At 40.5% G+C, this 13,670-nt stretch overlaps 1 protein-coding gene across 2 annotated transcripts; it reads right to left on the minus strand.

Annotated features, from left to right (window-relative positions):
• Positions 1 to 2,155: 2,155 nt before the first annotated feature.
• VMA21 (vacuolar ATPase assembly factor VMA21) lies at positions 2,156 to 12,229 on the minus strand. 2 transcript variants are annotated; one of them, XM_045790493.2, is made up of 4 exons: positions 11,989 to 12,229; positions 11,590 to 11,852; positions 6,586 to 6,695; positions 2,156 to 5,998 (listed from the first exon to the last, which is right to left on the minus strand). In XM_045790493.2, exons 2-4 carry the CDS (start codon positions 11,697 to 11,699, stop codon positions 5,856 to 5,858), a joined length of 363 nt encoding a protein of 120 aa, XP_045646449.1. In that variant the 5' UTR covers positions 11,700 to 11,852; positions 11,989 to 12,229; the 3' UTR covers positions 2,156 to 5,855. The 2 variants fall into 2 exon arrangements, with proteins under 2 accessions (XP_045646449.1, XP_045646451.1); XM_045790495.2 differs by lacking the exons at positions 11,590 to 11,852; positions 11,989 to 12,229 and adding an exon at positions 11,330 to 11,507.
• Between the last annotated feature and the right edge of the window lie 1,441 nt (positions 12,230 to 13,670).

Genomic DNA, 13,670 nt, shown 5'->3' on the forward strand with positions numbered 1-13,670 from the left:
GACTCTTCTGGTATCTTGCCACTTACTAGGGGGCCCAGTCTTCATGCAACCGTAAGGTCCTCCGGAGGATGGCCCCACACCAGGTCCTGCCTGTCCTGACACTGACATTGGTTCCACGCTCCAAAGTGCATGACTCCCATCCCTGTATTCATATGTCTCTATCCCTATCTACATTCATATCCATATCTACACGTGTGTATACACTGCATATTGCCATTTTCACTTAACAAATCTGTTGAGCCCTGCAGTGAACATGCTGGGAGCCTCACCAGCATCTAACCCCTTCCTCAGGGTTGGTCACTGAGTGGCCTAAGTTAACCAAGTGGTTGGTTTGGGACTGGGCACTTGTCCAGGCATAAACCCACCAATGCTTGGCACTGCCTGGCCAAAGTGATTGTTTCATGGGTGGGTATGTAACGGGGGTTTGTTGAGCGGTTGGATGACTATCTGGTGTACACATGAAGCTCCAGAATGGCTGTGGCCATTTTGTTATCAGGAGACAGGGAAGCCAGAGGTTGTCACCAACACACTGAGAAGTGCATGCAGAGAGAATCACAGACATAGAGCAGGAACTCTAAACTGTGCAAACGGATTGGCCCCATCTCTGACTTCTTCCATTGTTTAAGCCAGTTTGAACTGTGGTTTCTGTTAGTTCCAGTTGGCCAAGAACATCCTTACTAAAATAAGTGCAAGGCACTGGGGGTTCAGTGGCATACTGAAGCATACGGTATAGTGGAGGCAGGCCAACAAACAGGATAATTTCACCCAATATTATGTATTGTGAGAGGGATGGGGGAGGCCTTTCAGAAGAGGCAACATGAGAGTTGAGACCTAAATGGTGAGAAAGAGCCAGCCCTGGGAGAATCTGGGGGAGAGGGTACTGGGCAGAGTGAACAGCCAATATAAAGCTGTGAGGTGGGAGTGAGCATGAGCAAAACAGCAGGGTGTACGGAAATGAAGTGGGAAGACGTAAGCAGTGACAGGAAAAGTATTTGGGGGCAAGGGAGTCATACTATTCATAGAACAGATATGCCTAGATATGCCAGCCTTCTCCATTAGCTCCTTCACTTTTGAAACCAGATTCTCTTAAATGCCTGTGCTAGGTTTTCCCCTCTCTTCAAAGACAATGGTAAGAATTCCAAATAAGAGGAAGGCATCAGAGGAGCAGCAGTGGCCATTTCTTAATATGCCGAAGCTGTTTCTAAGAGGGCTGTCCCTGTACCAGTTTTCATAGAATTCCTTAACAGTGAAGCAAAGTCAACGTGATGGTCAGATATCCAAGAAAGCTCTCCCGATTTTAAGCTGAGCCTTCAATATATAGCATTATGCAGGACTCTACCTTTGCTTAATAAAGTACCTATTTCAAGCCTGCTTTATATAAACATCTTCAAGTCCAGCATTAAAAACACACATTAACAATTCCCAATCTCTAACAGCAGTTCTCAAACTGGCTTCCTCAGTTATAGCCTGTTACAGACATGTATTTCCAGGCCCCACCCCCAGAGGTTCTGACTCAGTAGGACTGGGCAGTAAATCCTATAAGGTGATTCCAGTGGTTTCTGCAATGCGCTTACATGTGTCCTGAGTTCCCTCGACATCTTATAACCTATACTTTTGTATATAAATATGACTCTATATAATCTGTATATTTTGATACTAAGATGTCTCAAATCGTTTTTAGAGGTGGACAGCATTTATTAAGAACTAGCCAGAGCCCTTAGAAGCACAGAAAGGAGGTGGAGTACAATCAAAAGGTGGCTAGAGGGCCATTGACAAAGGTAACTGGCACAGGGCAAGGAATTGACTTCCCCCATATTTAATTACTTAGCCACAGGTATTACTCCTTTAGCAGTATATGAAGACCATTCACTCCCAAATGAATTTTCTTTAAAAAGCCACAGGGCAAGATGCTGCTTTCTTTTCCTAGTGCCACACCACTTCTGATGGGTCCCACAGATGGGGTATACTCAGCCCTTCCTGTCTCAGTACCCCTTAGGGCCCCCCACCAGTTTGAGCATCTCTGGTCTACAATTATTGCATAAAAGCTTACCCTTGACAACTCTATATATTTTACATGGTATAAACAGAGGCAAACAAGTGTTTAAAAAAAAAGACGTAATAAACTTACTATTCACTGAATCAGGACACACCAAAGTCACATTATGAACACTTTTTTAATGACAATAGATGGTAAATCTATACAAATTACAGGTTAGAATATAATGGATACAAAATCCATCCAGGTAACAGTTAGAAAAGTGTCACTTACAAAAGTAAATCTGATTCAAGTGGCTAAAGAACTCAAGCCCCCCATTTCGATAATTACACACAGCTTTCAAAATAGTGCATCTAATCCCCACCCCTAGTCAGGGCACTATTCAGAGACTACAGCATACTCAATGACTCTACTGAGTTAAAGATTCTAACGTCTTCAGCAAGGATGTTAAGAGACATCTCGTAACAGGTTCACTATGCAAAACTCAAACAAGAATATGTGAACGTTCTTTGCAAACTGTAAGGTGCTGTGCAGATGTTGTTAGCTATTGCTATTATTACTGTTCAGTGAGATTTCACTGGAGAAAAAGGAAGACTAGTCCGTGTAACTGACAAATATGACTGTAGAACATCTTAAAAGGAATGCAGATACTACTCTTAAGAACATGTTGCAATGAAAGAAAGGAAAGGAAAGTGTGGCCAGGAGTGATGTTAAGTTGGAGAATTCCAGACTATTTTAATGAATATATAAAGGATTTGACTATTCATAAATTACATGTAATAGTTGTTGTTAGATTCCCAAAGTCCCTGAAAATAATTTATTTTCTCAGGTGACCCTTCTCCTTCTGCAGAAAGAAAAAAGAAATCTTGTCAAGTTATCAACGTTTTGCTTCAGCCCAGCTCTCGCAAAACTTATCTTAAATCTAAGAGTGGAGTCTGAACTAATAAAGTTGTACTACTCTGTTGGAGGACACAGATTGCTTGACAGCAGAGAAAATCTGCTGCTGACCTCAGACAAGTGACAAACTGTTGAACCATTTATAAAGTGGGCCCAACAATGGTCTATGACTTCACTTGATCATAAATAAAGCAATAAACATGAACTTGTCTAGAGATGAGAAATACACACTAGATATTTCTTTGTTTCGTGTACCTTTGGCTATCATCTTTCCTTGGGTACACCTTATTTAACTGTTTTTACTGGTCTCCTTGGGTACTCTAGCTGTATATATAAAATTTATATGAAAATGGCAGATAAATATCAAACAAGTCAATCAGCGGCCTCTTTTGGCAAAGGTGATGAGATTTTTATGATGAAAATAGCCTAATTATTACAATGCATATTTTAGATTTCCATGAAAACAGGAGGTCTTTTTTAAAGATGTTTAAGTTCCTTCAATAACGACTCAAAACTGAATTCTGCTGTTACACGTAACGCAGTATCTACCCACTTGAAGAGCTAATAACATCAGATGCATTCTACAACACACTTCATTTTCTAGCACAACAGGGAAGAAAAGATTATATTCTGGCAGGGCGGGGCAAAATGAGAGGTGAGGGGAGGAAGGTAATGTGTTTATCAGTAGCTCTTGCTGACACTTCAAGTTACGCTTCCTAATTGAGGTTATTCTTACAATCCATTTTCAAACAATAGTGAACATGTTCCTATCTTAAAACACATGTAACGGCTCAACTGTAGCTTTCCTTTGTATACATCCTGAAGTATGTACATTGTGCAAGAGGAAATCAGTGAGACATCTTGAAAAATAAATCTGTATGTCAAATACCGTATGCCATTTCAACAGCAGCAAAGTAAAGAGTTAACAGTTAAAACTCCAGGAAAAAATTAACTGGTTTGAAAACAAGCCTATATTTTAACAATCCTAAATATCAACCCTAGCATCCAATTCTAACTTTCAAACACTTGGTACTTTTTCCAAGAGGAAATTACAACTGCTTTTGCATGAATCCCTGGTTTAAATATTGCAGAAAAACACCCATATCGTTTTCTACTCAGCAAACATCTGAAATAAAACAAATTAATCTAACACTGGACATTCATATTTTACAAACAGCGTGAGATCCCCAAAGCACAAAACCTTAGCATTATAGAGAAGAAATTAGGTGGACAACAATTCTAAGTATATAACAAGGCATCTAAAGGACAACCATTTCGAAATCTACCACATAGTACCCCGGACTTAAACTGAGGTATTCTACAATTTTATATTAAATTTGTACAATTTTATACTAAACCTGTAGTCTTTAAGAAAACACTTCACATATAGAATAACTGCTTAAAGACATTTAAACTGTAGACAACATTTAACTATAAGCAAAAATAATAGTCCTACAAGTCATCTTTCATTTTTTCTCAACAATTAAACACAAATGCGTACTTAGCTTTTATGTCTAACCATCTCCCTATTCCTTTAGTCCAGTTGCACAACAAAAATAGGGGTGAACAGACAAATCAGTAATGGCAAAAACAGCAAGGGCCACTGTATTAGGAATTACTAGTAACAGGAAATTGTAACAATGAGATATCTATCCAGCAAAAAAGAGTAAAGGTAGAATGTGCTTTTTCAAGAAGATGTCCAATAATTATTCATCTGGAAAAAAATGCAAATAGCTGTGAGGTAACACAGGCAGGATTTGAACTTAAACCAAACATTCAGTGTATTGAACTAGCATTAGGAAATGCACATGGAATATAAACCAAAATAGTGTTTATCTCCATGTGGCAACATCACAGGGAATTTAAATTCTCTTCCTGTTTCAATATGTTTCAATATGCATTTTTCCAGGTGTGTTTTTAGACTACACACAAGTAGTATCAGGTAGCCGGAAAGAACAGACTAAGGATACTGAAGTAAAACCACAGGGTCTTTTTCTATCAAATAGGACCTCAAGATTATGTAACTATATATATCTGGGATATAACAGCTCTGATTAAAAAAGACTTGATTAGCAATCCCGAGAATACTTCCTGGATGATAAAAATAGTCTACTTTCAGGAAGTATGTGAAAATGGACACATGTAAATGTAAATTCCTATCATATACCCTATTAAAAAGTAGGAAAAACAAACTGAAAGGGAGTTTACACAAACCCTGTAATGAAAGCATTACTTCATTGTTGAATGACAGAGCGAAGCAGATCGTTAAAAAGTCAGCCTAAAAGCACAGGATAGCCTGCAAAGGCTGAGTGCCCAGGTAGCTACCTCTCTGCTTTGCTACCTAGATCCTTCAATAAACCAGTCCTTTTACACGAATGGGTGTGATTCAGCCTAATCTTCCCATGAAATAATATGATGAAAAAGATTCCTATTGACTAGGGATTACAATGTATGCAAAATTTCTCAGGGACATTCAGATGAAGTCTAAAACCCACAATTCAAGCAATTTTGCATAGGAATTTACAACCTAAAATCCAATGACCCAGGACTTCCATGATAGTAAGGGAAAGCATTCTAGTGAAAAATAGTTTAGATTTCCTTCACTGTGTACATCTTAAAATATCCAGAGAAGTAAACCTTAAAACCAACCAAAAGACAAAATGCTGTAAAACATTTCTGGTTGTGAGATAATCAAATTCTTCCCAGAATGTATAACTAAGTTCACATACTTATTTGCAACCAACTTAACTTTTCCAAATTCTCATTTGCAAATGAGAGGCTCATACAGTTAAAACTGATGATACAAATCTTTGTATTAGAAGGATCGAAATTTACACTAGTCAAATGTGACTCTTTCACATTGATTTTAACATGTTCTCGACTTTATTGAAATCATCAATATCCCAGACACATTCACCATTTTAAAAAATCAATTTAATGCTATCAAAAGGTGATGTTCAATTTAATCCTGTTTGCCTTCACGCCACTGTCGTGAGCCTTCATTCCAGGCCACATAAACAAAGAGGGCCAACACCACGTGGACGGCGACCACCGCAACAATAGCAGCATAAAAATAGCTGTCCCTATTGGACATCCCAAAGGCGCCTATCAAGAGAAAAAAGTTTCCATTTTATTCCAAAATTTATCAAAGAGCAAAAAACAAATCATACTACTTTTTATTAGCTATATATTTATTTAACTAGTCAGGCAATTAAAAAGTAATACTTTGGGTGGTGATAAATCATGTATTCATTTAAAGATCTGAATACCTTCTATACACAAAGAACATTATTCTGAGTGAAAACTCACTTCACTTATGGACTTCAACATAAGAACGGGGACTTTATTTTCTTTTTCTACTAATGTCTGCCACCAAAGGTACATTGCCCCAAATTCCTCCTCCCATGTCAGCCAACTCTTGCTGTCAGAGGTATAGTAAAAGGACGGACCTGCAAGCTATTTCACAGAAAACAATCAACAAATACACTGTCACGCTAAAATAACTCAATGATGAACAAATTAATTTCATGAAGGAAGATTCATTTGAACAACGTGATTTTTGAAAAGCGAAACAGAAATAGACGGAAGAAGCAAATTAAGAATACCCAGCTTACAGATATAAAGAGATCATAAACACACAGAATCTTAAGTATACTAAGGGGAAAATGTCTTGTTTTATCATCTAGGATTACCTTCAAAAACATAAGATTTAGTCGTGAAATATAACCCAATAGGTACTGTGATCATTAAAGCTGTGAAGAACAGGAGCGTCTTCAGGGTAGATGCTAATGAACTTTCATTTCTGGAAGAAAGTAAACAAAGAGAAAATCAGAACCTGTACAGCCATTTCCAACTGGTTTTGTGTCCACAAAGAAGACGCTGGAAACCCTGCCCCTGCCTTGGAAGTAGTGGCCAGAGAAAGAAGAGTAGAGTCAAGGACGCAAAACTAGAAGATCCTAAAGACCCAGAAAACACCCAAGAGATATCATTCAGATCCAGTGTGAGAGGAAGTGTCAAAGTATGAGAGTGGTTTATAGTCTCCAAAGTGTTACGCGAGTGTACCCTAATTACAGAATATATAATGGAGGTAGTAAAGGAGAAGATGGAAAGCAACTAATGATGTTCCTTCACAAAGCATCCTATCAAGCTGGATACAGTAAAAACAAGGTATAAGACTCTCCAGAGAAAAAGCAGTCCACAACTTGGATGCAGCTGAAGGAAACTTAAATTTCTTTGTAATTAAATAGCTATAGTACAACTCAGATGGTCTTCATGTAATATGGATGCATTAAAAATTTAATGTCAAGGGGCGCCTGGGTGGCTCAGTCGTTAAGCGCCTGCCTTCGGCTCAGGGTGTGGTCTCAGCGTTCTGGGATCGAGCCCCGCATCGGGCTCCCTGCTCCGCTGGGAGCCTGCTTCTTCCTCTCCCACTCCCCCTGCTTGTGTTCCCTCTCTCACTGGCTGTCTCTCTCTGTCAAATAAATAAATTAAAAAAAATCTTTAAAAAAAATTTAATGTCAAAACACCTTCTATTCAGTGAATTCTATTTGTCCAGAGGTTATTTTAAAATCAAGGGAATATTCCAATGGCAAAAGTTTTATTCCAGAATACAATAAAACCATTCTGAAGAATGCAATCAAGCTTTTCAAATTACATACTGAGGAAAAACAAGTCTGATAATCTGCTACTTAAAAACATTAATACATGTTGCTGACTGGAGGAGATTATGCTAAGTGAAGTAAGTCAAGCAGAGAAAAACAATTATCACATGGTTTCACTCATTTATGGAACATAAGAAATAGGAAGATCGGTAGGAGAAGGAAGGGAAGAATGAAGGGGGTAAACAGAAGGGGGCATGAACCATGACAGACTATGGACTCTAGGAAACAAACTGAGGGCTTCAGAGGGGAGGGGGATGGGGGATTGGGATAGGCCGGTGATGGGTATTAAGAAGGGCATGTATTACATGGAGCACTGGGTGTTATATACAAACAGTGAATCATGGAACATTGCGTCAAAAAAATAAATAAAATAAAGCGCTGAAAGAAAAAAAATAAAAAATAAAAATAAATTTGATGGCAAACCTAAAAAAATAAAAAATAAAAACATTAATACAAAGATTAACATAAAAAAGAGAAAAGAGATTAACATAAAAGCACAAACAAAACTGAATTCAATAAAAATGTCCATAATAAGAAAATGATTTCACAATTGATGTACATCAATATATGGACCCATTAAAAAGAATTTTGACCATTACTCAGAAAGTCCTCATGTGACAAATGAACAAGGCAAACCACATTATATTATGTATATTAGGGGTCAGCAAAATAAGGCCTAATGGCCCAATGCCTATTTCTATAAATAAAGTTTAACTGGAACACAGACACATCCATTTGTTTATGTATCATCTGAGGTGGCTTTGGAACTATAAAGGACAAGCTGAGTAGCGGTGCCAAACTATATGGTCCTCAAAGCCTAAAATATTTACTATCTGGTCCTTCACAGAAAAACTTCACCAACCCCTGACATATACTATTCCAATTGTTTTTAAAATGTAGGCACATAAAAAAGGACTCCAGATTAATATACAAAAATTATTTCCCCATTTTCAAAATGTTCCTTAATGTTGTTTCACTGACTTTTCAAGAAGTAGATATATGTCAGCATTTGTCCTATATATTGCTACAAATGAGCAGTACTACTGGAGGTGAAGCCACAGGTTTCCAGGAACCCTGGACACATCTGTACCTCATACATACCACCACCTACACTGTAAACGCAGTAAACCCTACAGCTTTAATCATTTAGCTTAAGGTCCTTTTTTGACACACTTTACACTTTATGCTTACTGTCAACACTTGAACTTAATTCTCTTTCTGGTAATCCTCAGAGGCTCCAGTTCTCGTATCTTTAGGAAGGAGACAGCCCAGCCTTCAAGGTCCCCCTCAAAAGAGCCTCTCCTTCCAGGCACCTTTCCTGATCACTCTGGCTAAAATGATTCATTGCTCTGGGATGCAATCACACTTAGCTCATACCTGTTATTACAGCACTTAACGTGCCGGCTTGCTTCCTATATAGTCCTGCACATTTCTCTGAGCCCCAGAAAATCCAGGCAAAGGGGTTCTGATAACCGTGTAAATGATTAGCGAGGAGCTTTCTAGCAGTCCAGAAAGGGAACATCTCAAGTTTGTGGTTTATAAACAACGGTCTACAAACTTTGACTATTAATCCATCTTAAATATAAGTTTTGAGCAGAAACCCCACATAAAGGCATACTGATTTTTTTAAACAGATCTACACACATATTATCAATTCATTCCTTAAAATATAAAACATATGCAAAACCAGACACTAAAAAGGATAAAGTTAAAATAAATTAATGTATACGTTCTAACATTTTCTTTCACTACTTCAGTGGATCATCTTTTAACACATCCTCCTACAGTGATCACTGAGGTACACAGTCCTCATCTAATATAGTTATGCTCCTTTAAACTGTTTCCTAGTAGTAAACTTTTAGGGAAATTTACTGTGTAATCTTCATGAAGAATGAGTACTTCTACAGTAGGTCTATAAAAATTCAATGTCAGTATCTGACTACTTCTTTCATGAATCCCAACAAAAAACATGACTTTCTGGGTGTTTCTGTGGTGAGTTCAAGCATTCATTTCAGGCATGCAAAGTTAAGATATCTAACCTGATAAAGAAACAAAGCTTGACAATCTAGAGAAAGGGAGTGTTAACTGGTTCTTTTGTTCTTCAGATCATCTCTCTTGAATATCTAATATCTGACCTGGCTTTCAGAAAACATTATTATTGATAAGATGACATAATACCATATAAAAATGTGTTAAGGAAAACAAAAGCATTTACAATCCCATCACTCAAACATAATCTTTTCTTTTCTACACGTTAATTTCTAGACCACACACTCTATGTAAGGGATGCGCTCACCTTAACAATTCATAGTTAATTTTCAACTTTTTCACTTCTTTTACCTTAAGCTCCAAAAATTTGACTTTTATTCTGGGCTATGACCTCACAAATATGGGACTAAGTATAAAGTTAAGCACACAAACTTTTGAAAACTAGCAAACTTCCTCTAGTGTTTACAGGACATTTTCTCTTTGGCTTCCAGCCACACCCCCACTGCAGCTGGCAGTTCTGCTGGCACAAGCCAGCTTGCGTGTAACAGTTGAATTATTCTAAAACAAAGCAACTGATGTAATTCAATTAATTTCTTCTACGCATCTTTCATTGGGTGTTACAGAGACTTGTTAGAAATAAAGAATGGGAAAGTCCAGATTTAAAGTGGGCCTCACACAAAGAAATAACTCAGGATGAACCCTACTGCTCCCCCATTCATAAAACCACCTGGAGTTTACCCACTTGATATGAACTTCCAAAGCAAGCACTAGACAGATACAGCTTACCGCGTTCCCTTCCGTGGCAAGCAATCTTCCACTGCAAGTAGATTTCACTGCAAATTCCATTAGATAACACTAGAATCAATCTAGAACAGCTACACTATATTCTAAGTGTACTTGACAAAATTATCTGTTGGTATCCTCACTAGTAAACAATAATTTAAAAACAACTACATTGACATCATAAGAGAGGGAAAAAGGTCACGGGCTCCAAAGATCACAGGCTTTGGAATCAGTGGGATTGGTCAAACATCAGCTTCAACACATAATTGTGTGGCCTGTGTGATCTTGGGCAAGTCACTTATCCTGAGTAACTTCATCTTCTTTAAAAAAAAGGGGGGAGACAATACTTTAATTTTGATAACGTATATAATAAAGAGCCTAAGTTGAGTCTGGCAAAAAGTAGGTCATCATCGAATGGCAGCTAAATCCCTCCCCACCCTCTTGCCTACCGAGGTATCATTGGCTAGGCTAAGGCCCCAGAGTGGGCCAGAACAACCGTTCTACTCAGCTACCAATCCCCATTCTACTAACTCCCCCAAGTAAAGCAGTCTCAAACCAGGGGCAGCCCCTACTCTCTTTCCTTCATTCATTCATACAGCAAACATTTAAGCCCCAACGATGCAGGCCCCGTAGGGGACACGTAGATGGAGAAGGCCGAGTTCCTGTCCTCAGGGAGCTCACCCTGCAGTGGGGAGAGATTGCAGAGAGCAAGATCGCAAAACAGACGACAGCGAGAGGAAGTGCCAGAACAGAAGCATGAGCTGAAGGCCCGCCGACCTCTCCCCTATGACCCCAGGTCCCTGCTCCCGTGCGTGTAGACGCTGCAGGCCCCAACCTGCCTCCCTTCTCCCCCACCCCGCAGCCTAGCCCCGAGGGTCCAGACCTCATGCCCACCGCAGGCCAGCCCGCTCGGCTCGGGCCTTCTTTTATACCCCACTCCAGGCCAGGGCCAGGTCGCCTTGCGGTCAGGGCCCCTCCCGGCCTGGACCCCGCTCGGGACTACCTGAAGTCGGGCGGCTGCAACGCATTCAGCGCCGCTTTATCAAGGCGCTCCATGGTGTAGCCGCGCCCGCAGCAGGTGCGAAGAGGCGGGCTGGGCTCTGGGACTGCACTCAGTCCGCTCGGCAGGCTACCGGTAGAGGCGTGCCGTGCCGGAAGTGCCGGCCAGTGCCGGACGGCGGGACGCAATACGCAAGTGCGGCGCGCCGTGGTGACGTTGGGCTGCGCCGGCGCGGCGCGGGCGCGGGCCCTCACGTGACTTACCGGCCAGGGTTCCGAGGCGTGCGCCCTGTCAAGAGATGTCTGCGCTCGAGGAGCAGGCCCGGCGAGTAGCCCAGCCACTCCACGTTGAGCCGGGACTTGCCTCGCAGCATGGTCCTCCGAGGTGGGCGGCGGTGCGGCCGCCCTCTGAGCGCGCGTGAGCCCCTCTGGTCCCCCTGGGGACACCCGTCGCGGAGCTGCGGTTTCGAGGCTAGACCGGAGCAGATGAGCCGCAAAGAAGGACGACCAGGCAGAGGACTGTGGTCCTAGTAACCGAGCAGTTTCCGAAGACAACACAAAAAAAGCAGTGCATATTATTCCCCAGACCTTGAGAAATGCCTCATTATTACCAACAGTGAAAGCCAGCCGTGGGAAAGTGGGAGGAGTTAGTTTAACACTCACCCGAGTCCGTAAGCTAGTCAATGTCAGAGCTGAAAGAGCCCTTGCTGAGAGTGACTGTTCAGGCCTGACGATGCCGGTGACCCCAACTTCCACTTAAAGTTAAAAACATTTTGCAGCTGCTCAGAAAGCTGCCAATGAGACAACAGGGACTCAAATAGTAAGGGACAGATGGGCCTCCCGGGCCACGCAACCCGAGAGAGGTATAAACGAAAACAGTGCCGTAAGCCTGGGGTCAGGCTTGACAAAATAAGGTTGCCACTGGCTGCTAATAAGAGGACAACCCTTACATGGTCAACGCCTGGAAAGGGCCGCTGACCACACATCTATTTTCTGCACCACATGGATACAAAACCACATGTGAAATCATGACTAAACACGGCAGCGTAAAAGTGTTAAGCGCTGTGGACTGGGCTGCAGGAAGCTCGGTTTTGAGTTCAAACTTAATTCCTCTCTGGCCCTCATCTAGACCCTTAAGGGTACAAGAATCACCTAATTCCAGAACTAGGGCAAAATCAGAATTTAACTGTGGGGTTGGCAAACTGTGGCCAGCTGAGTGAATACATACAGCCTGCCTGCCACCTGTTTTCCTATAGCTGGTGAGTTAAGAAAGGGTTTTCCATTTTTAATCGTTGAAAAAAATCAAAGAAGAGTAATATTTTGCCACACATGAAAATTATATGAAATTCAAATTTCAGTGTCCATAAATAAAATGTTATTGGAACTCAGCCATGCTCATTACTTTGTATTATCTATAGCCGCTTTTACAATACAATGGCAATGTTGGATAGTTGTGACAGAGACTGTATAGTCCGCAAAGCCTAAAATGTTTACTATCTAGCCCTTTACAGGAAAAGTTTGCCACCTCTGCTCTAGCTAATCACCTTATAATGAAGTCCTTGAACCCCTAGGGATCCATAATTGTAGTAACAGAGTTTCTGAGAATAATTTTCAACATTTTTTTAAAAACCTAACAAATTCAATGTATTTACTTGCTATAAGGGATCAACAGCTACTTAGAATATGACCTTTCTTTGATTTTAGGCACTAATTATATCACATTGATGAGATAATCCTGGTTATCTCGTGAGAAAATGTACAAATTATTACTAAAATAAAATAAGCCATAATACACTTGGCCAACTAAATATTTTAAAACATACGGAATGAACACAAGAGGAGGGAACTTTGCTTTGTGTCTTTGTGTATCTCTAATGCCTAGATTAAGTGCCTGGTATATAGTAGGTGCTCAATAAAAAATTGTTAAATAAATGAATTGGGTCCACAGGAGGACAAAGAGCAAAAGGGTTCTTGGTAGGGAAAAGATTGGGAATCACTGATATAGTAGTATTAGCTTGCTGGGGCTACCTTAACAATGAACTGCAAATTGAATCGTTACTAGTGGGAGAGAGTCTGCATTGTGTGAATGGAGGTCTCTTGGATCCACCACAAAAGATTTACATGAGGATCTGCGCTCAAATAAAGACAGGCAGAAGGAAAGTAGCTAGCACAAAGCAGTTTTTTAAGGACAGTACACTCTCAAGGTGGGAGAGCAGGCAGGCCCAGAGGTGGCAACTGCACTGGGGCTAGGGGTCTCTTTTTTTTTTGTTTGCATAGGTTATGGGTCATAGCTAGCAGGAAGTCTGATTGAAGTTGTTTCTGAACACCCAAGGAACTCCTCCTAC

This window comes from Ursus americanus, chromosome X (genome assembly GCF_024610735.1).
Source record: "Ursus americanus isolate L20-20 chromosome X, mUrsAme1.1.p, whole genome shotgun sequence".
In the NCBI taxonomy this organism is placed as follows: Eukaryota; Metazoa; Chordata; class Mammalia; order Carnivora; family Ursidae; genus Ursus; species Ursus americanus.

Coding starts and splice junctions, on each gene's coding strand:
- VMA21 (XM_045790493.2), bottom strand. CDS start 11,699: ATGCTGCGAGGCAAGTCCCGGCTCAACGTGGAGTGGCTGGGCTACTCG. Junction 6,696..11,589: donor ACGCCTCGGAACCCTGGCCG/GTAAGTCACGTG, acceptor ACTTTCTTCCAG/AAATGAAAGTTCATTAGCAT. Junction 5,999..6,585: donor TAAATCTTATGTTTTTGAAG/GTAATCCTAGAT, acceptor TTCTCTTGATAG/GCGCCTTTGGGATGTCCAAT.